The 22469-nt window shown below is 40.1% G+C and overlaps 1 protein-coding gene across 1 annotated transcript in view; it reads right to left on the reverse strand.

Moving 5' to 3' along the window:
- gfra1b (gdnf family receptor alpha 1b) overlaps positions 1-15383 on the reverse strand; it is a 283307-nt gene extending 267924 nt beyond the window's left edge. The window contains exons 1-3 of the mRNA XM_072239804.1: positions 14951-15383; positions 14183-14476; positions 13979-14074 (exon numbers count right to left, since the gene is read on the reverse strand). Coding sequence (XP_072095905.1) covers positions 13979-14074; positions 14183-14476; positions 14951-14990 — 430 coding nt within the window. The 5' untranslated portion in view covers positions 14991-15383. The remainder of the gene's footprint in view (positions 1-13978; positions 14075-14182; positions 14477-14950) is intronic.
- Positions 15384-22469: the final 7086 nt, after the last annotated feature.

Here is a 22469-nt window from a genome sequence, read left to right on the forward strand (position 1 = left end):
TAAGATTATTATGGGATTGGACATGCTAGAGGCAGGAAACATGTTCCCGATGTTGGGGGAGTCCAGAACCAGAGGCCACAGTTTAAGAATAAGAGGTAGACAATTTAGAATGGAGTTAAGGAAAAACTTTTTCACACAGAGGGTTGTGGTTCTATGGAATGCTCTGCTTCAGAAGGCAGTGGAGGCCAATCCTCTGGATTCTTTCAAAAAAGAGTTAGATAGAGCTCTTAAAAATAGCGGAGTGAAGGGATATGGGGAGAAGCAGGAAAAGGATACTGATTGTGGATGATCAGCCATGATCACAGTGAATGGTGGTGCTGGCTCGAAGGGCTGAATGGCCTACTCCTGCGCCTATTGTCTATTGTCTAATTCAAAGGCCATACAAAGGGAAATAAAATTCAATGACAATAGCTAGACATAATACTTACAAAGTAATATTAAGTTTGGCAATCAAATTCTAGCACTAAAACAAGTTAATGTATCTTTCAGAGTTCCATAATCCTTATTGCAGCATGAGTGTATGTGGTTAATGTTCATTTGGTTATAACACCTGCATAATTAGGTGGATAAGGGTGAAGGAATTTAATAGGTGTGAAATGACTTGCTAGAAAAAGAGCTCTTGAATTATTCACAGATTATATCAGAGAATTACTTGAAGAACTGTATGCAAATTGACCCCTGCCTTGTTCACCTGAGTCCTTCTATAACAGCATAGCAATTTAAAATTTTATACCATGAACTGAATAAAGGTGTTAATATCTTTAATTTCACTCATATTCAGAAATTTATCACATAACGGAAGAAAAACATTCAAAATTACATCACATTAGGTTGTCATCTTTTATCATTTAAAATCTAAGGTTCCATTGTTAGTTCTTATTTAAGAATAAATTATTGGCTAGTGCCCCACTTACAAACACTATGTGCAGCTCTCAATTTATTTAGCAAACATTTTTACCTGAACAAAGGTAGGAATGATAGTGAGGTGTGCATTTCAATCTGGTATAGCCATACCTACTCATGAATAATTATCAAATATCAGTAAAAAAAAAGCACTGCAATTTTCTACTCACTGCATATTTTGAAAGAAAGTCACCAATATATGATGTCATTTTTACCCTTGGCCATTAGGCCCTATAATGAGTCAGCCTATAGCTGGGGAAGTGATGACCCCCTTCCCCCCCCCCCCCCCGTTAGACTGTTTGTGGTAACTTATTTCTCATTCTTTCTACTTCTCTTCTAATACTTGTATTTCTTTGCACTTGTAATGCTACTGTGACACTGTAATTTCCTTTGGGATCAATAAAGTATTTACCTATCTATCTGTCCGTCTGTCTGTCTATCTAATAGGTGATTATATAGATATAGATATCTCAAATCTTAATTTGAGATGGATTTTCAATGGTACCCAAAATGACATGAAATGGAGCACAAAATAGTTTTGCTAAGAACTCATTTTATTTTGTTCTCATACATCCGATTATTCACATCATAAGACCAGTGAATTATCGCGGTAAAATAGTCGGTACATGCTGACTACAATGAGATTACCAGATACAGATATATTCATCATAATTAATGGTGGCATAACATTTTGGAGCATTATTTCATTGCACAATGAACAGATGGGGCAGAATGTGCATTTGCAGCACTCCATTGTGTAACTTTTGAATATCAGCCCATGTTAGTGGGGTGGGGGGTTGACACTGAACAAACATTTGATGCATTCCTGTGAGATGGTGGAGCAAGTTAGAGCTGACAATGAACTTTCTTGAGATGACCCAAATTAACGTCAGAAGCCTCAATGCACCCATTCAGCCACTGCTGGTGCATTGCCTGGGAGATGCACTCACTGTAAATGGTACCACCACATTCTGGCAGGGTTCCATTCCTGTGAACTGTTTGTAACCCAACCACTTCACAAGTTGGAAATGTAGCACCAAACAGAGCTCCCGCATGGCAAAAGATACCTGCAGCCCTGCAATAGCCAGCAAATTCCCTTTGCCAGTCTCCCAAATGCCCATTCACTTGTACAGACTGTACATAAGTTAGGCATTCATAACCTAGACAGAATGTGTACTGCAAAACTGAAATGAGTAATTGCAAAATTATATAGCCTTAAACAATTCAAATTAAATATGAAAATTGACAGTGACTTATGGATTCACATATCATATTTTTGCCTTTAAGTGAACTCGAAAGTGGACTTTCACACATCTCAGTAAAAAATATCAGTTTCAATTCGGAGGCTATTGTTTGCATTATGTCATTGAGTTAAACTTGCGCATTTCTCCAGGGTTACAGTGGAGAGGATTTCGACAGGTTACTTCACAGCCTCATTTGCAGCCCTCCGTGTACAGGATGACAAGAAGTTGAAGGTTGGAAATTCAGCCAGCTTCATCATGGGCACAAGGCTCCCGACCATTGAGGGCACCTCAAAGAGACGATGCCTCAAGGCGGCTGCATGTATTTTTAAGGACTGCCCCATCCAGGATATACCATCTTCTCAGTACTACCATCTGGGTGGAGGTACAGGAACCTGAAGGCCCACATAATGATTCAGGATTAGCTTTCTCTGCTCCACCATCAGATTTCTGGAATTGCACTGAGAGCGGTAAGTGTAAAGAGGGGGCTGGCGGTTCTGGTAAATAACAGATGGTGCAATCCTGGGCATATTACGATCAAGGAACGTGTCTGTAGCCTGGATATTGAACTTTTTGCTGTTGGACTCCAGCCATATTATTTGCCAAGGGAAATCTCGCATGCAATTGTGGTTGTTGTGTACATCCCTCCCTCTGCCAACCCGATGTCGGCGTGTAACATCATTTACACCGTCATAGCCAGATCACAAACCCAGCACCCGAGTGCCCTCATTACCATCTGGGGTGACCTCAACCAGGTTACCATGGCTAGAACACTGCCCAACTTCACGCAGTATGTGAGCTGTACAACCAGAGGGGAGAGGACTCTGGATTTGATGTACGCTAACGTTAAGGATGCACACAGCTCCTCTCCCCTCCCCCCACTGGGAAGGTCAGATCACAACCTGGTGCATCTAAAACCCTGCTATGTGCCTCTGGTGAAGAGTAAACCTGCAACCTCGAGGACAGTGAGGAAATGGTCGGAGGAGGCTTATGAGGCGCTCCAGGGTTGTTTTGAGGTGACAGACTGGCAGGCACTCTGAGCCACATGGAGAGGATATTAATGGGCTCACAGAGTGCATCACTGATTACATCAGCTTCTGTGTGGATTGCAATGTTCCGACAAGAACTATCCTTTGTTATTCAAATAACAAGCCATGGGTGACAAAGGACATTAAGGACATCCTGAACGCTAAAAAGAGGGCGTTTAGAGATGGGAATAGGGAGGAGCTGAGGGCAATACAGAAGGACCTGAAAGCCAGGATCAGGGAGGCTAAAGACAGGTACAGGAGGAAGCTTGAGTGGAAACTCCAGCAGAACAACATGAGAGAGGTCTAGAGGGGGATGAGGACCATCACTGGGTTCCGGCAAACTAGCAACAGAGGAGCGGAAGGCAGTGTGGATAGGGTCAATGAACTTAACCTGTTCTTTAACAGATTTGACATTGTGGCCCCTGCCCATCCCACACATGAGCCATCTGTTGTTGGCTCCCAACCAACACATATTCCACTCTCTCCTCCTACCCCTCCTCACAGTCCCCCACCCTGCTCTCATGACGATACCCCTTCCCCACACGAAATCACCACGGTGGACTTCACAGCTGAACAGGTGAGAAGACAGCTAAAATGTCTCAACCCAAGCAAGGCTGCAGGACTGGATGGTGTCAGTACCAGGGTGCTCAAAGCCTGTCCCCCTCAGCTATGTGGAGTACTTCGCCATGTATTCAACCTGAGCCTGAGGCTCCGGAGGGTTCCTGTACTGTGGAAGACATCCTGCCTCGTCCCTGTGCCGAAGACACCGCGCCCCAGTGGCCTCAATGACTACAGACCAGTGGCATTGACCTCCCACATCATGAAGACCCTGGAGAGACTTGTTCTGGAGCTGCTCCGGCCTATGGTCAGGCCACACTTAGATCCCCTCCAGTTCGCCTACCAGCCCCGACTAGGAGTTGAGGATGCAACTGTAACGAAAACCAATTTCCCCCGGGATCAATAAAGTATGACTATGACTATGCCTATGATTGTTAACAATCCATGAACACTACCTCATTGCTCCTTTCTTTGTAGTACTTATGCAAATTTCATAAATTATAGCAATTTTTATAACTTTGCACTGTCCTGTTGCTGCAAAACAACCAAGTTTGTGTCATGAAATGACAATAAGCTTGATACTGACTCAGAGGAATCATTTCACTAAGAAAGTCAACTTACACCTGGGCAATCCTGCTGTAAGTGAGCGAGACAGAAACTGTGCCCTCTCTGATCACCAGCACAGTTAATAAGTTATTGACAAGCACAGCCAAGCTCGCACATGAACACGTGTGATGCTGTAGGATTACTGACATTGGGCCAAAACAGAGAATCAGTAGCTTTGAGTGACAAGCGAGCAAACCGAATTTAAGGCATTGGGTTTGAGTCAGGCTAAAAGGGAGGAAACTAATACCTTTCTGAACAAGTTCAAAGCGAAATGAGTTTTTGTTTTCTTGACCTCGATACCAATGGGCACAGACTCTTATCAAAAGTTGTTACTGGATCGGATTCAGTGTGCATGAGGATCTAGAGGAGTCATACCGATGCAGTATTTTCTTTCATCAACATTATATTCCTTAACATGGTGAGAAATTTTTAAAAAATAAAACATACTTCTTAAACATCCATTTAAACTTTATATTTCTATAAGCTTTTTGTTTAAACTTTGCAACAGTTTGATCAAATTCATAACAACTGTTACTACAAAGTTCTCTGCACTTGCAGTAGCTATTCAATATTACAAATGCTACCATAAAACTGTTGCGCCATTTTAGTTATTCCAAACACATATTAACTGGCACAAATTTAATCTCCATGTGGGCACGTGGCCAGTGGTTAAGGCATTTGACTAGTGAAGGTCGTGAGTTTGAGCCCCAGCCGAGACAGCGTGTTGTGTCCTTGAGCAAGGCACTTAACCACACAGTGCTCTGCAACGACACTGGTGCCAAGCTGTATCGGCCCTTGCCCTTCCCTTGGACAACATCAGTGTCATGGAGAGGGGATACTTGCAGCATAGGCAACTGCCGGTCTTGCATACAACCTTGCCCAGGCCTGCGCCCTGGAGAGTGAAGACTTTCCAGGCGCAGATCCATCCTCTCGCAAGACTAACGGATACCTTAATAATCTCCTCTAGTACTGCCGCAATGTATTCTTCTAAGATTTATGCTGGACAAAAGACACTATTTAACGTATTAAATATTATTAATATTAAATTATGAATAAAAAATCCACAGAAAAACAATTCAAAGCTCCCATTTAAAAATAATTAATATTCAGTTCTTATGTAGCTACCATTGTTGTTTCTTTTCACACCTTGCAGTGTATCGAGCAGCATTTTTGCCATTTCCAAAGCACTTGACTGTTTTTCATGGCCGAGTTGCTAACTTGACCCAGTACGGATGGGAAGTGTGTAAAGAGTTGGCTGGATTTGAACTCGGGATCATTCACTGTCCAGTACTACACACCACCACCAGCCAGCCAGTAGCTAGCATTGGAAAGAAATAAATAAATGTACATCTTTAGGAAGATGGAATGAATATCTGACACTGGCTAATATTCATCTTTGAGCCTTGAGTCCAAATCCACATATCATCATCATTACGTGACTCATCGCATGACGTGGGCGACCATGGTCTAAAGCCATAGTCTTGGCAAATTTTTCTACAGAAGTAGTTTCCCATTGCCTTCTGCTGGGCAGTGTCTTCGCAAGATGGGTGACTCCAGTCATTATCAGTACTCTTCAGAGATTGTCAGGTAACCAGGACTTGTGATGTGCATACGACCATCTACCACCTGCTCCCATGGCTTCATATGATCCTGATCGGGGGTGGAGGGGGGGCTAAGCTCCTTGGCCAAGGGTGACCTGCAGGCTAATAGAGGGAAGGAGCACCTTACACTTCCTTTGGTAGAGACACATCTCCACTCCACCACCTAAAATCCAGCAGAGTCATAAATATTTCACAAAGCTCAACCATCTGTGTAGATCTTATGTAGTCACAATTCATGACACAATGTCCTGTATTGGTATTAAAGAACCTTGTTTAGCTGTGTTATTGTGTAATGAAAATCGCAGAGCTGAATACGAATCTTCCTTCGGTTTGGAGTTGATGCATATTGTTTAGGATAGGGTTGAAATTCAGCACTCAAAAATAATTTATGGTGATAGGAAAATAATTTAACCTAAGTTTAGATCAGGTATGTTACTCAGACATCAAAAAACGATCTTCTGTCCTTAGAAGAGAGGACAAAAACTAGTCAGAATAGACAGAGTATTTGATAGAAGGATTACAGTAATATTGACAAAAATACATTCACTCAATGAGTAGCAGGGATCTAAGCTAGAACTTACTTTCTGAAGTGGTACAGGGCAGAAACACACCATGTTTAAAGATGCCTCCAAGAGTATTGAAGAGCCATATCTACAAGGCAACAGACTGACATCTGAGAGGTAAGAATGACTTGAGGATTGTTTTTTTAGCCAGCATGATGGGTCAAATGGGCTCCTTCAGTGCCAAAGCTTCTCATGGTTTGATGGTTAAATATCAACTTAGTTACAAATCCATTGGCATTAATTGGGAGACAATCAAATTGGCAGAATGTTACCAAGTTTGTCAATGGCATAGAAAGCAATATCACCCAAAACAGAAGAATGCATAAAGTAGAAAAGATATTCATTGAATAAGCAAATGAGCAAATATGTTCCAAATAGGTTTCCTTGTGGACACGTTGGGTGTCAAAAGGGATAAAATTGAACAATTTCTCAGTGATAAAAGTGAAGCATGAGGGTCCTAAATCAGCGGTCCCCAACCACCGGGCTGTGGACCGGTGCCGGGTCGCAAAGCATGTGCTACTGGACTGCGAGGAAACGATATGATTTGGTGATATGAGTCAGCTGCACTTTTCCTCATTCTCCGTCACAGCCACTGTTGAGCCTGAACGCAGGCGAGGTCATGACCTGTGCGTCATCCATGTCAGCGCGGGAAGATCAACTCCTCCAGCTTGCAAATGATGGCGGGCTGAAAAGTATGTTTGACATAACATCTCTGCCGGCATTCTGGATCAAAGTCAAGGCTAAATATCCTGAAATAACCACAAAAGCACTGAAAACGTTGCTTCCATTTCCAACATATCTCTGTAATGAATGCAACAAAAACTAAATTGCGGAATAGACGGGACATAAGGAACACCCCTTGAGTATCACTGTCTCCCATCACCCCTCGACAGGACCGTCTCGTTGCAGGAAAACAAGCCCAGGGCTCCCACTGATTCAGCGATATTGGAGTGTTGCAATGATTTTATATGTTCATACTGGGAAAATATATGCTGTGTGTTTTAATATCCAAACGTTACTTAAAATGTCATGATGCTATTGACTTATAGGTGACTTATATAACTATATAACAATTACAGCACGGAAACAGGCGATCTCGGCCCTTCTAGTCCGTGCCGAACGCTACTCTCACCTAGTCCCACCAACCTGCACTCAGCCCATAACCCTCCATTCCTTTCCTGTCCATATACCTATCCAATTTTTCTTTAAATGATAACATCGAACCTGCCTCTACCACTTCTACTGGAAGTTCGTTCAACACTTACTTCAAGCTCCCCTGTCCTCCTCTGATAATTGACATCACTATATTCATGCAAGGAAAATATGTGCTGTGTGTTTAATATTAATTTTGTTAGATAAACCCTTTTAGAAATGAAATTGAGTGCATTAGCCACTTATCACCTATATTCCGGTCGTGATTAACACCCCCCCACCCCCAACGAACAGAATTGCCAAAAACGATTTGTACAAAAAAATCAGCACGCACACGCATGTGCAAGTCACGCAGGCGCACACAGGTGCCCGCGCAAGGCTTCATGGTTATTGTAGTCTTTCTTGGGGTAAACACAACGTAGTTGACTGCTACTCTTGTCCTTTGGCAACCCCCCCTCCCCACACCCCCAGGTCGGCCGGTCCACAAGAATATTGTCGATATTAAACCAGTCCGCAGTGCAAAAAAGGTTGGGGACCACTGTGTTAAGTATGTCCAAGTAAGGTCCAAGTATGCAGCTAATGTCATGGGTTGATTATGAAAAGGATCAAAAAGTCTAATGAATCTAGAGGACTGATATACAAGGGAAGAATAAATTTCAATCTGTATAAAGCCTTTGTGAAACATTTGATCTTCATGCCTTAAACAGTGATGAACAAACTAGAGTTGTATTTCTGGAACTGAAGATAGCTAGGGGCAAACTTAATGATGATAAAGTTGTTAGGTGGAACAGACAAAACAAGAAGGAAGAGCTAACAAAGGTTGCAATTGAAATTTAACATTCAAATGAAGTGTGAAAATTAGATCCATCCCATTCTGGAGAGGCTAGAAATACTTGTAAAAGCTGATACAAAGTTTGGAACTCTTCTGGAACATGTCCACAATCATGTACATAAGAAGGGATTAAGGGTCCGGGCAGACCTTCTACTTTAACCCAAGAGTTACATTTAAAAGTGAGATTGGTAGATCCTGTTAACTAAATGAATAGATACAGATAAAAGTAGGATGATGTATTAGATCACAGAACAGTCATGGTATCACTGAATGGCAAAACAGCCTCTTAAGAATACTTGAATTCCTATATGTCTAATCTAACTCACCTCAGAATATTTGATGCTGACATTGTGTCCCATGATGGAAATGATTCAAATTAAGGACAACAATTTGCACTTAACTAGCATCTTTACAGGGTAACACCTTCAAGGCGCTTCATAAAAGCTTACACAGACAAAATTTAGCTCTAAACTTTAAAGAGATATTAGAACAGGTGGCTAAAGGGATGGCCACAGAATGAGGCTTTTAGAAGCAGTGTGACAGGGCAGTAAAGGTTAGAGAGGAAAAGGATGCTTCAGTATTCACTACGGAAAAGAATCTTGGCAGTTGCAGGGATGACTTACAGCAGATTGAAAAGCTTGAGCATATAGACATTAAGAAAGAGGATGTGCTGGAGCTTTTGGAAAGCATCAAGTTGTATAAGTCTCTAGGACTGGATGAGATGTACCTCAGGCTACTGTGGGAGATGAGGGAGGAGATTGCTGAGCCTCTGGTAATGATCTCTGCATCATCAATGGGGACAGGAGAGGTTCCGGAGGATTGGAGGGTTGCAGGTGTTGTTCCCTTATTCAAGAAAGGGAGTAGAGATAGACCAGGAAACTATAGACCAGTGAGTCTTATTTCAGTGGTTGGTAAGTTAATGGAGAAGATCTTGAGAGGCAGGATTCATGAACATTTGGAGGGGCATAATATGATTAGGAATAGTCAGCATGACTTTGTCAAAAGCAGGTCATGCCTTACAAGCCCGATTGAATTTTTTGAGGATGTGACTAAACAAGTTGATGAAGGTAGAGCATTAGATGTAGTTTATATGGATTTCAGCAAGGCATTTGATAAGGTACCCCATGCAGGGCTTATTGAGAAAGTAAGGAGGCATAGGATCCAAGGGTACCTTGCTTTGTGGAACCAGAATTGGCTTGTTCACAGAAGGTAAAGAGTGGTTGTAGGTGGGTCATATTCAGCATGGAGGTTGGTGACCACTGGTGTGTCTCAGGGATCTATTCTAGGACCCCTTTCTTTTGGTGATTTTTATAAATGTGCTGGATGAGGAAGTGGAGAAATGGGTTAGTAAATTTGCTAATGTCAAAGGTTGGGGGTGTTGTGGATAGTCTGGAGGGCTGTCAGAGGTTACAGTGGAACATCAATAGGATGCAAAACTGGCCTGAGAAGTGGCAGATGGAGTTCAACCCAGGTAAGTGTGAGATGGTTCATTTTGGTCAGTCAAATATGATGGCAGAATATAGCATTAATGGTAAGACTCTTGACAGTGTGGAGGATCAGAGGGATCTTGGGGTCCGTGTCCATAGGACACTCAAAGCTGCTGCACAGGTTGACTCTGTGGTTAAGAAGGCATATGGTGCATTAGCCTTCATCAGCCATGGGATAGAGTTTAAGAGCTGAGGGGTAATGTTACAGCTATATAGGACCCTGGTCAGACCCCACTTGGAGTACCATGCTCAGTTCTGGTTGCCTCACTACAGGAAGGATGTGGAAACCATAGAAGGGGTGCAGAGGAGATTTACAAGGATGTTGCCTGGATTGGGGAGCACGCCTTATGACAATAGGTTGAGTGAACTCAGCATTTTCTCCTTGGAGTGACGGAGGATAAAAGGTGACCTGATAGAGGTGTATAAGATGATGAGAGGCATTGATCATGTGGATAATCAGAGGATTTTTCCAAGGGCTGAAATGGCTAACGCAAGAGGGCACAGTTTTAAGGTGCTTGGAAGTAGGTACAGAGGAGTACAGAGGAGATGTCAGGGATAAGTTGTTGTTTTTTTTTTGAAAAACGCAGAGAGTGGTGAGTGTGTGGAATGGGCTGCCGGCAACGGTGGTGGAGGCAGATGCAATAGGGTCTTTTAAGAGATTCCTGGATAGGTACATGGAGCTTAGAAAAATAGAGGGCTATGGGTAACCCTAGTTAATTCCAAAAGTAAGTGCATGTTCAGCACAGTATTGTGGGCCAAAGAGCCTGTATTGTCCTGTAGGCTTTCTATGTTTCTATGAAACTACAGGATGGCAATGACATCCAATGAAAATGGAAGAGTTACAACAGCTTAGACATTAGGGAACAGAAATCATAATAAGATTTGGGGGCCAGGTGGAAAGATAGGGCAAGGGATTAAGATGGGGCAAAGTGGGTGAGGGGTGATTGTGATACTAATGGTTTGAACTTACATAAATATAAAGAATGATTCTATGGAGGGATTTGAACAGAGTGTTTCAATCTGAGACATTGCCAGGCAGCTCTGTGGCAGATCAACATTCACAGTGATGATGAAATCAACAATTTACAATATGAAAAGAAGAACTTCGGAATAGTTCAGCTTTAAAGAGCCAACTTTTACTACCTCTGGACTGTTTCTTTAAATCAGATTTACACAATTGATATGATGGGTTGAATGGCCTAATTCTGCTCCCAAGTCTTATGGTCTTATTATTATAGTCATTTATAATATTATTGATGCAGGAACATTATTTTGGTATAATTTATGGTTCTCACTAAAACGCTATTTATATTCATATCTGAGTTACTAAAAATTAACAGTACAATCAAAATTAACAGTACAATGCAAAAATTAATAATGATTGGAATTATGATATAAAGCATAGATGATAGTTGAAGGAGTTCATGACTTGGTTAGTTTCACTTTGAAATCCATGAACTATTTTAGTTAGACGCTTAAGTTTGTGGTACTACCTTTGTCAAGATATTTATGCACTGACAGTGTTCAGATAATTTCATGTTATATTTGAAGATGCAGTCATGACATCAGTTTTAAGTCTTTTGCCAACTTTAATCAAATCTAACCTTGTAACAACTAATTATGCTAAATCTGAAGTGATGACTCCATTTTATCAAAGTTACCCAAGCTGTTGAAATAGGCAACCATTTCCATGTTACTGAAATGTGGATGCCTTTGGTGCTGGTCTCACCCCAATCCAAAGTTGTGTAGCTACATAGATCTTAACACCATGTGACCATAATGGCCAAGCTAATATTAAAGCACGGGTTCCTATCCTAGTTCAGATATATACTTTGACTAAATGATGCAAAATAACTTGGTCACATATAATTCTCTCTCTAAGGCATTAAATAAAGTGTCCTGTGGAATTATTGAAACATCTTGTCATTCCCAAATGAGTTTAAAAATATTAATGTATTTTAAACCCTTTTGTTTAAATCAGGAACATGTGCTTACAGTTTCTACGTCATATCAGCATCTGAATGTTTTTCTGCTTAATTGTATTTATTTCTGGCTATATTTTTTTTAGTGCTACACTTAACAGTTTAATTTTGCTGAAGTTCAGTTCATTCCTAGATCACAAACAAATGTTTATTTTTATGTTTATGATCCAGATGGTATTATTTTATAGGTCTAGGAGTACACCAGAAATCCACTAAAGTATGGACAGATGTATGAGTGCCAATGGACTAATAAAAACTTCACACTCAGCAGCCACTTTATTAGGTGTAGGAGTATACCTAATAAAGTGGCCACAGGAGTGAAACCCAATGTAGTGTTCTGCTGCTATAGCCGCCCACTGCAAGGTTCGATATGTTGTGCATTTGGAAATGCTCTTCTGCACATTACTGTTGTAGCACATAGTTATTTGAGTTACTGTCGCTTGAACCAGTCTGACCATTCTCTCCTAACCTCTCTCATTATCAAGGTGACCACAGAACTGCCACTCGCTAGAATTTTTTTCGCAGCATTCTCTGTAAACTCTGAATTGTGTGCAAAAATCCTGTGAAATCAGCAGTTTCTGAGATACTTAAACCACCCAGGTTGGTACCTATAGTCATTCTATGGTCAACATCATCTAGATCACATTTCTACCTCATTCTGATACTTGGTCTAAACAACAGCTGCACCTCTTGACCATATCTATCAGCTTTTATGCATTCGGTTACTGCCACATGATTGGTTGATTAGATAAGGAGGTGTACCCAATAAAGTGGCCACTGAGCATCTTCAAAATTAATCTTGACTATGTTTTTCAGGCACATCTATAAATATTAAGAAATTAAATGTACAGTGGTGCAGGTTGTAGATCTGCTGCTGCACAGTGCCAGTGACCCGCCTCCGGGTACTGCTGGCGTGGAGTCTGCAAGTCTCCCTGTGATAGCCGGTATGCTCTGGTTTCCTCCTGTGTCCTAAATTCTGTAAACTGGTAAATTAATTGTCCACTATAAATTGGCCCTGTATAGGCGAGTTGTAGAATCGGGGAGGGGCCGGTGAGAATATAGGAGGATTAAATGAAGGATTAATGTAAGATTTGTGTAACTGAGTGCTTGATGGTGGGAGCGAACTCAATAGGCCGAAGGGCCTGTTCCCGACCCTGTGACTAGTTTTAAAAAACTCTGAAACCTTAGTACATTTTAAATAACAAATAGACAAACACGAAAGAGAAACGATGAGCAAGGTAGGTGGAAATAAAACAGAAGGAAAACATTCCACTTCTCAGAGATCATCTATCCTGTGGTCGCCTGACATCTGACACAACCCTCACTAACCCTTTGTTATGGATCTAGAAAATTATCACTATTTCGGAGACAGACAAATCTTTAAGAAGGCATGAGACTGCCATCTACAGACAGATGAGAAACATGGGAGTAAAAAGGCAAACGACCTGCCCGCTGAATTTCCCTTTCGTAAAGGCATGTCTTTTTCCCTATTTCAATCCTTAGGACAGCAAAAAAAAATGTTTGTTTCATTTTCTTCTTGCAAAGCTAATAATCGAATCATTTTGAAAGGGGGAATCGTAAATCACCATTAGTAGTTAAATGTATCTAAGGGGCTCTCGTGATCTTCATCCAAACATGAAGGCGTGGTTCCTATTGCATAGCATAATCTGCCAATTAAATCAGTAGAAGTATGCTAGAAAATCACTTTTGAAACGAGCTCAGCATTAGCGTACGTTGGTCTTATGTATGGCCAATGTTTTAGATTTTGTAGTTATTGGTGCCTGGGATGCAGCAACAATCCTGAGTTGACCTAGAAGTCGATACCGAAATAAGGATACTGTGGCGGCGCGAACATAGAAGCTGCATCCATCACACAACGTGAGTAATTCACAAGACAGGATATAAATGTGTGATGGAGAGGAATGTGGGTATTTATACACCGTAATGTACTGTATTTTAAATGTAGAGAGTTAGCCATCTTTATATTTCAAGTTAATACAAGTCACATGTCACCGTGAAACTTACCTGAGATGATGGATGCTGCCCTGAATATGTCCGAAAGTCTATTGTTCAACGGCTCATACGGAGAACCGACCAGATCATGTCCGGTAATCGTAAACTCTGTCGGGACGCACAACCACAGTTAACTTAGTTTTATTGCACGTGTATTTTTTAAATAAAAGTTGTTAAACATAATAACTCGAAGGATTTATAAACCATGTGCCATACCATTCATGAAACTTTGGTGAATGCTCCAGTAGATTCGAAGACATCTTTTCTCGTTTTTCATGCCCCTCTTACACCTGCAGTTATACAATGGGCTCTGTCGTACTGCCTCCATGGCGCTGATGCATTCGTTCTTGGCTTCGGGTCCGGTAACCATGCTGGCGCTGCCGGCCAGGCATTGCCTAAGGGTCCGATACTTGCTGCTGCAGGCTGGGTCACCTGTACACAGTTCATTGGCCTTCACGCAGTCAACACGGTTAATAGCGGTACTCACACCTGCAGTCTGAACTACAGCTTCTGGAAGGGAGAAAGAAGGAAAGGGGGAAAAAAAAACAAGTACTTATTACTTCACAGGGTTTCCTGATCTCCATAGATAAGGACAAATCAATGATTATACACAATACAGATAATCTGCCAATCAAAATCGTTAATACACAATCTAGAAAATATTCCAACATTTAAAATAAGAAAATTAATATAGAAATATTTAAGGGTTTAATATATATTCTGGTCAATAAATCTGATTTTTCCCAACCTAAAACGAAGTCTGATTTGAGCTATTAGAAAATAAAATACGACACTTGTGATTCACGTGGATCCAGATTAAATAGTATTGGAACTCGGGTATCCTTTATTGGGCTGGTAATTTGAAGTGGCTGCTAATGTACCAAAATAACCTCAGGATGAAACATACTTCCCCGTTAAGTTTTTGGGTCGAACTATGATAAAGAAAACAATAAGCTGAACAATTTGTAAAATTGTGCGTCTTACCTATAATGGGCAGAACGAAATACAAGGCTGTAGAAACCATTGCGATACAGTTGTTTTCGGCACATCAACTATAAACAGCTTTGCTTCATTAAGTAGCTTCAGCACTTTGACACTCCAACGTTCAGAACGAGCCAGCGATGCAAATTATTCCAGTTCAGATCCATTTAGTTTTGGGCACGAACCCCTTTAAACAGCGAGCCAGGCTTTCCGCTTTTATTCACAGTAGTTGAACGTTTGTAGAAAAAAAAATCAGCGCCCACGACCTGTAACATTTCTTTTTTACATACCGTATCGCCTAAAATATCAGCTCCTCCGGCGAAATAGCCTGAAAGTGCTATCAAAATTCGAGGCAATCCATCAACTCAGTGCCTTGCTCAATCCGCTGCTTACCCTAATGTGTATGATGAATCTGGCACATGAGCGCTAACACCACCAACAGTTTCCCTTAAAACAAACGTCTGCAGCTCCCTCCAACTCCGATCTAGCATTCAGCCACTTACTTTCCTACGTACCGTTTATTTTCTACCATACCCCCCCCCCCCACATCCATCTCCCCTCCCCGCGCTTTATCTTGCTCGTTTTGGGAAGACGGGCATGTTAGTTACAGAATGATGTGTAGAGCCAAATATTTCTAATTTCTGTTTAGCGTAAAGCAGTAACATAAAGGTTGATATGGAATTGCGGAGAAAGCTCATAACTGTTACCCAGTTCAAGATCTTACTGAGATAGATACCGAGAGATCGATTGCTTAATATTGGGCGCATTGCTGTAAGATACCAAAGATTAAAAGTACGGAAATGATTATTGCAGGAAGCAGAGTCTAATAGCAATTCATCGCCTGCTGACTGGAATTGAAAGATTACAACGCTGATCTCTGTGATACCTCCTCTGTCCCTCACATTTGATGATTTTAAAAAGAGCAATAAAATCCATATCGGTTTTCCAAATCTGCACGGCATTTTGTTTCACTTCCCAGTGTGTCCAGTTTGCATAGGTGTGAAATCTGTTTAATAAAATCACAAATACTGTAGTGTCATAAAGTTGCAATCCTGAAAATGGCTGGTCTAAAAATTAAACAATCCTTGCTGCAGATATTGTTGCAGGAATTCGGCATTCCTTTCGGCAGCCGTAAATTTCCTCCGCATTTTAACACTTGTTGGTAGACCCGGATTACGGGAAAATCGGGAGGAGAGCGCACCTGAAAGGTTGGTGGGAATTGTAACGTCATCATCGTTCTACGGTTATTATCAATATCTACCATTATGGAATAAACTAGGTTTTCATCTGTTACAGCTGTTTTCTGAATTTTACCTGGACCAAGGGGAAAACTGAAGACTTACATGTAGAAATATTTGTAATCTAACAAAAGATACAAATCCCATTAATTCAAGAACATCAGAAATTACAACTGGAGTAGCCTATGTGACCCTCACACCTATTCTGCCAACCAACAAGTTCATGGCTGAACTTTCACCTTAAATTCAATTTCCCCTTCTAGATTCCATTCATTTAGTTTTCATAAACTTGTAGATCTCAGTCCTGATTATACTCAATCACTGAGAATACAGAAACCTATAAAATAGGGGAATCCACAAATTCACCAGCCTTGGAGGCAACACATTTCTCAACTCAACAACTTCAGTGAACGCACAGCAGGGTACAGATACTGGAATCTGAAGTAAAAAAAAAGTTTCCGGAGGAACTCAATTAGTTGGATAGCACCATTGATGAAAAGGAAATGTGTGGTTACAATCCTGGACCAGGATGGAGTTCTTGCTGCAGACTATTGCTCTAGATTCCAATATTGACAGCTTCTTCTGCTTCCGTTTTATATCTCCTGGGTATGCTGACTTTGAAGAAGTTTTCTTCCTCAGATCTAATGCAGGGATTTGACCTGAAACACCAGCAGTTCCTTTTCAATTCCTACAGATGCTGCTCTATCTATTGAATTCCTCCAGCAGATTGTTGCAACCATTTCAATGGAGCAAATAATCTCCCAAAGAGCCTGACAGAACTGTGAGCAAACACAGATTGATAAATACAGAGCCATTAGTACAAATGAAGAAAAAGTTTGGTCAAAATACTAGATTTTAAGTAGCTACTTAAAGTAGTAAAAGTGATCAAGAGCCAAAGATCTAGTAAAAGGTTAGGATGGTTGTGGGCATGGCCATCGATAGCAGGAAGATTAAATCTAGGGATGGGCAAGAACCTAGAATTAGGAGAGATTTGGTAATTTAGAGAATTATGGAGTTGATGATTGCATAGATAGCGATAACTGAGACAATACATAATTTTAAAACAGGAATTAGAATTTTTAAACCTGAACTTTAATATTAAGGTATTGCTTAACCAAAACCTGACATAGATCAACAATCAGAGAAGCAACATGCACACAAGAAATCATATGAAATTCAGTCGCTCTGTTGCTGTTCCTTTATTTAAGGAGAGTAGTAGGGATAAGCCAGAAAACTATGGGTTAGTGCACCTACCATCATTATTGGAGATGCTAAGGGAAAGGATTTCTGTTATTTTGGAAAGACAGGGACTAGTTAGGGAGAATCAACATGGCTTTGTGAGGGGAAATTCTGTATCATTAATTTGATTCAGTTTTCTGAGATGGTGACTGAAGATATTAGTGAAGGCAGCATGGTAGGAGTTGTCTATATGGACTTTAGTATGGCATTTAACAAGCTCCTACATGGTAGACTGGTCCAAAAGGTTATGTAACAAAGGGATCCAAGGCAATATGGCCAATTTATTCCAAGACTGGCAGTATAGGGAAAGTGTAATGGGGAAAGATTTTTTAAAAATTGTAAGTCTGTGACTAGTGGTATATGGCAGGAATTCATGCTGGGACCTCTTTTGTTTGTGATATACAAATTCAGGAGGAATGATTTGTACATTTAAAACCAGATGGAATGCAAATTGTGGATGGTGATGAAGATTGTCCCATCCAGGCTACAGCAGGATAACATTAGGTGGTACATTCTGCACAGCACATTCTCTTTTACACCATATGATACATTCTGTTTTTTTTTTTCCTTTTTATACACCCTCAATGTACTTATGTATAGAATGATCTGTCTGAATGGCACACAAACAAACATTTTTTTTCACTGCTTCAGTACATGTAACAATACTGAACCAATTACACAAATAGTTAGTCAGGTGGATAGGGTTTCAAAGAAGGCATACGGAATGCTTGCAACATGTTGTATAGAAAATAAAAATTGGAACGTTATGTGGCAACTTTACCAAACACTGGTAAGATTGCATTTGGAGTATCATATGCAGTTTTGGTCTCTACACTGTAGGAAGGATGTGACTGCACAGGAGAGAGTGCAAAGGAGATTTCTTGGGATGTTGCCTGGATTTAGTTACTTTTTTGGGCGGGGGGTTGGAGATTGGAAAGTCTAGCTTTTTTCCCCTCCTTAATCAAAGGAGACTCAGGGGTGACCTGATAAAATGATCTCAGATTATGAGAAGCATAGACAGGGTAGGTAGTCAGAATTTTTCCCATGGTAGGAGTATCAAAATCAAGAAGACATGGGCTTAAGGTGTGAACTAGGAGTGTTAAAGGGGTTGAGGGATTGGTGTTTTTACACAAAGAGTGATTGATGTCCAGGGTGCACTGCCAGTGGAGGTGGTGGAATCAGATACAATTACTCATTTTAAGAAGCCTTAGACAGAGATGGCATTGAAGATTCCAAATGTAATGTAGAAAATTGGGATTGGTGTAGGTTGACAAATAGCTTGGCATGAATGCAATGGGAAAAAGGCCCCTTTTCTGTGCTGCATAACTCAATAACTCTCAGTCAGTACAAGAGGTTTAGATGGCTTCTTACTTGCAAACACAGTATGTAGAATTAGGGAATCTAGTGAAGACGTCAGTAGACATGAGGAAGGAGCTGAGTTGGCTGCTATTTTGGAAATGAAAATTGACATCTCATTGACATTTCAATATAGCCTGACGCTCACCTCAGGGTCAGATATGATATCAAGATTCCGGACAAACCCAATTCTAAATTGCTGTTCCTTATCCTGAGAATAGACTGCTCATTTCAGCTTCTCTAGCCCAAGGAAATGACCTATCACATCCAACTGAAAATTAAGTATATTTCTATTAAATTCACCTTTGTTTAACCTTGGAAGATTTGACTCATCTTACTTTATGTTACATTATAGGATAACCTTCTAATTTCAGGAATTTTCTTTGCTCTGCTCATTCAAAAGGAGTCTTTCTTCCCAATGTATCACCATTTACCATATGCCTTGCGAAACGGAAGCAATCCTATTGATATAGTTATATTACTGTGCCTTTGCAAAAATGGACAATGTTTTCCTAACTGTTTGCTATAACTAGCGTGTTAAGGTTTGATGATATACACACAGGGATACTCAAATTCCTCTGCAAGTATTTAATTGTCTGAACTTTTTCAGGAGGAGGAAAACAAAGTAGTTCATTATCCTCCATTTGCCACTTCCTTGTACAGTCACATTACTTTGCAGCCTCCGTGCAGACTTACAGTTTTTTCTAATTCTTATATGCAAAATACCATTATATATACTGCAGGCATTAAGCCTGAACAGGTTTAAAGGGCTTCTGTGTTTGTGGCATATAAAGGGTTTTCATGTTTATGATCTTAAAAATAACTAACACAATGTTCAAATCAGACCGCTGTTCTACATCAGCATAACTCAACTGTTATTGCATTATATCTGGGGATTTATTTCACAAACTGGCAAAATGGATCCTCTCTCCCTACCCTTTGCCATTAACACTCTGTTATACCTGTGAGGTGTGTCAGTTCTGAATTGACAACCAAGCTGGAGCATCTTACTACAGATAAGAAAAAGGTAAACAATCATAGAAAGATTTAGTATTATTATTAAAGAAGATTAACTCTAAATCCCCAATTCACAATTGACAAAATGCCTGCACAAAAAAACCTTGGGCACAATATTTAGTCAAGGTTACATTAAAGAAAAAGAAACACAGGAACATGCATCAATTGAAAATTGCTTCTGAGAAATTAAAGACTGCTATCGATCAGAATCGGCTGTAATATAACAGATGGTTCAAACTCTGTTAAGTTCAATTAAATTCCATGAGGAACCAAATCATATTTCAATCATAAATCTTGAAACAAATCATTGAACGATTAAAGCAATCACCCAACTTTTCCATGGAGTCTAAATAAGTACTTTGAAATGTATGACATGCCCACTCTTCTTGGGATGGTGGGGTTTCAAGGCTCCAAGGCATCATGTGTCAAATGTCCTCGAAACTATAATAGCAGCAGCCAGAGGACAGTTTGTCTGGGGTCAGTTTAGCTATTGAGTGTAAAAAATAGATTGTGGAAACCCATTGTAACACAATAGGAATGCAAAAGTTCTAATATATCCCATGAGGAATTGTCATGAATGCAAAACGCTCAAAGCAGATGCTTGGTCCCATCTGCTGCCACACAGATCTTGGGAGCCCAGCATTTACAAGGACAGAGGAAAGCCAGAAGTAAAGATTTTTTTCTTTCACTGACCTAGGATTTCTTCTGCCGAATCTGGCAGTCTGTGGGGAATGTATCATAATCTGGATAGTAATGTCAATTACTTGGCAAGCAAGTAACTACAATGGCTGAAGGAAGATGGGGCAGGGAGGATATAAGAATGAATAATTTTAACAGCAAAAGGAAAATGCTGGAAATACGCTGGATATAAGGTAGCATCTCAACAGGGAAACAGATAACAGAACTATTCTGAGTAAAGAAAAGTTACTGTCGTAATGGAGATGATCTCTGTCTATTCTTTACAGGCTCCTTCTCAATCACTATCCAACTTACAGTCAGTGGTTAATAGCCTAATTTTCAGATCTACTTCACTGATCCCTTTTCATGTAGATTGCAATGGGTATCTATGGCCTACTGGCTTCAGCTGAATGATCCCTGAGTCCAATGCTAAGTGTTCTTCAAGGTCACACAATATGCCACATAGACCACTCCACTTGGCAGTGGTGTGATACAGTTTAAAAGATAAAACATATGCTTACAATCTATACTGATGAGAAAGGATGTAGGTTTGATTCAAGACTGTATTGTAGTTTGCAACACCGGTTGAAGTTTCATGCAAATAAACTGTATCCTGAATTAGCAAATGATAAAAATTTAGTAAGTTCCACTCCATACAATCCACTGGAAGTACGGATGTCAATTAAAGTTAAGATTGATCTGATTTTTGGCATCTTCATGCTTTCTACCTACCAAAGCTCATACGATAATAACTGGTGCGTTCTGAAGACCAAATGTCTTTTGCTAGCAAGAGGCAACTTGGGTGCAAGCAGAAATATCCGAGAGAAAAATATTTATATACACAATTTGGATTATTTATTTTTTTCATGTTTTGAGTAGTGTTGAATTTATTGTTGCTCTTTTTATTTTTATGGAACAAATTAAACTTACATTTAAAAACTGCAATTGAATGAATAACATTAAAAGGAAAGAGGAAGACTTTCATCACAAAGAAAGCAACAAGTAACCTCACATATATTTTTTACCATACCTGAGGTCAGTTCATTAATGTTGTAGAATGAGAAGTATGACAACATATTGTAGTACTTTGGGCTGGTTCAAATAGTAGTACTTCCGATAATATTCTGTTGCATTTAGCAGACTAGTCAAAGCTATTATCTTGAATGTGAGGTCTCTTCAGCTAATCATGTTTAATGTTTCAGAGAAGGGATGGCCAGATAAGTGATCGCACAATGAGGCATAACTTGTTGAGTTATTGAATCATCTGGAGCCATTATGTTTAGGTTTGGAGGGATAGAGTTACAGGTTAGGTACTTAGCAGAGGCTTCAAATAGTACCACATGTTTTAGTGGCATATTTTCAATGACATTAGTCTTGGATATGTAGTGATATATATTGTTTTACTAGAATTGAACATTGTGTCATATACTGCAGAATCTATTGTATGTGAGGGGACCAAATTAGCATTCAGCATTCTCCATTGGAAAATATTTTTACTTCACTTGTAGCTGCATTCCAAAATTCTCAACAAACCATTGTGCAGGGCCAGTGATTCAAACGGTCATTGTAATGATGAGAGTTGCTTAATTTTAAAGTCAATATTCATTAGTAATGATAGAAACAAAATAATAGCTTGCAGTACAAAACATAGTTGATTTTGGCTACAGAGCATGATGCTTTTCATATTCAAATCTTTCTGGTTGAATATTGCTTACATAGCAAGTATGTGATCCCTTCTTGAGAGTTCACAAGGCTTGGCTGCAGTACTCCACAGAAGATCTATTTGACCATGTTCTGCCTTTTTTGCTAACAACTTTTCCTCATCTAAAAATTTGGTAGTTCTTCACTATTTGTCTTTGGCAATCCTCACCTGTTTATTGCTGAGAGTAAAATTCTTTCAGTTTTTCAAAACAAATGTAACAACACTTTCATTCTTTTCTCCACTTACCCACATATCTCTCAGCTGTCTCCCATTTTCTTCTACCACCTTCCTC

Source organism: Mobula birostris, chromosome 21 (genome assembly GCF_030028105.1).
Source record: "Mobula birostris isolate sMobBir1 chromosome 21, sMobBir1.hap1, whole genome shotgun sequence".
In the NCBI taxonomy this organism is placed as follows: domain Eukaryota; kingdom Metazoa; phylum Chordata; class Chondrichthyes; order Myliobatiformes; family Myliobatidae; genus Mobula; species Mobula birostris.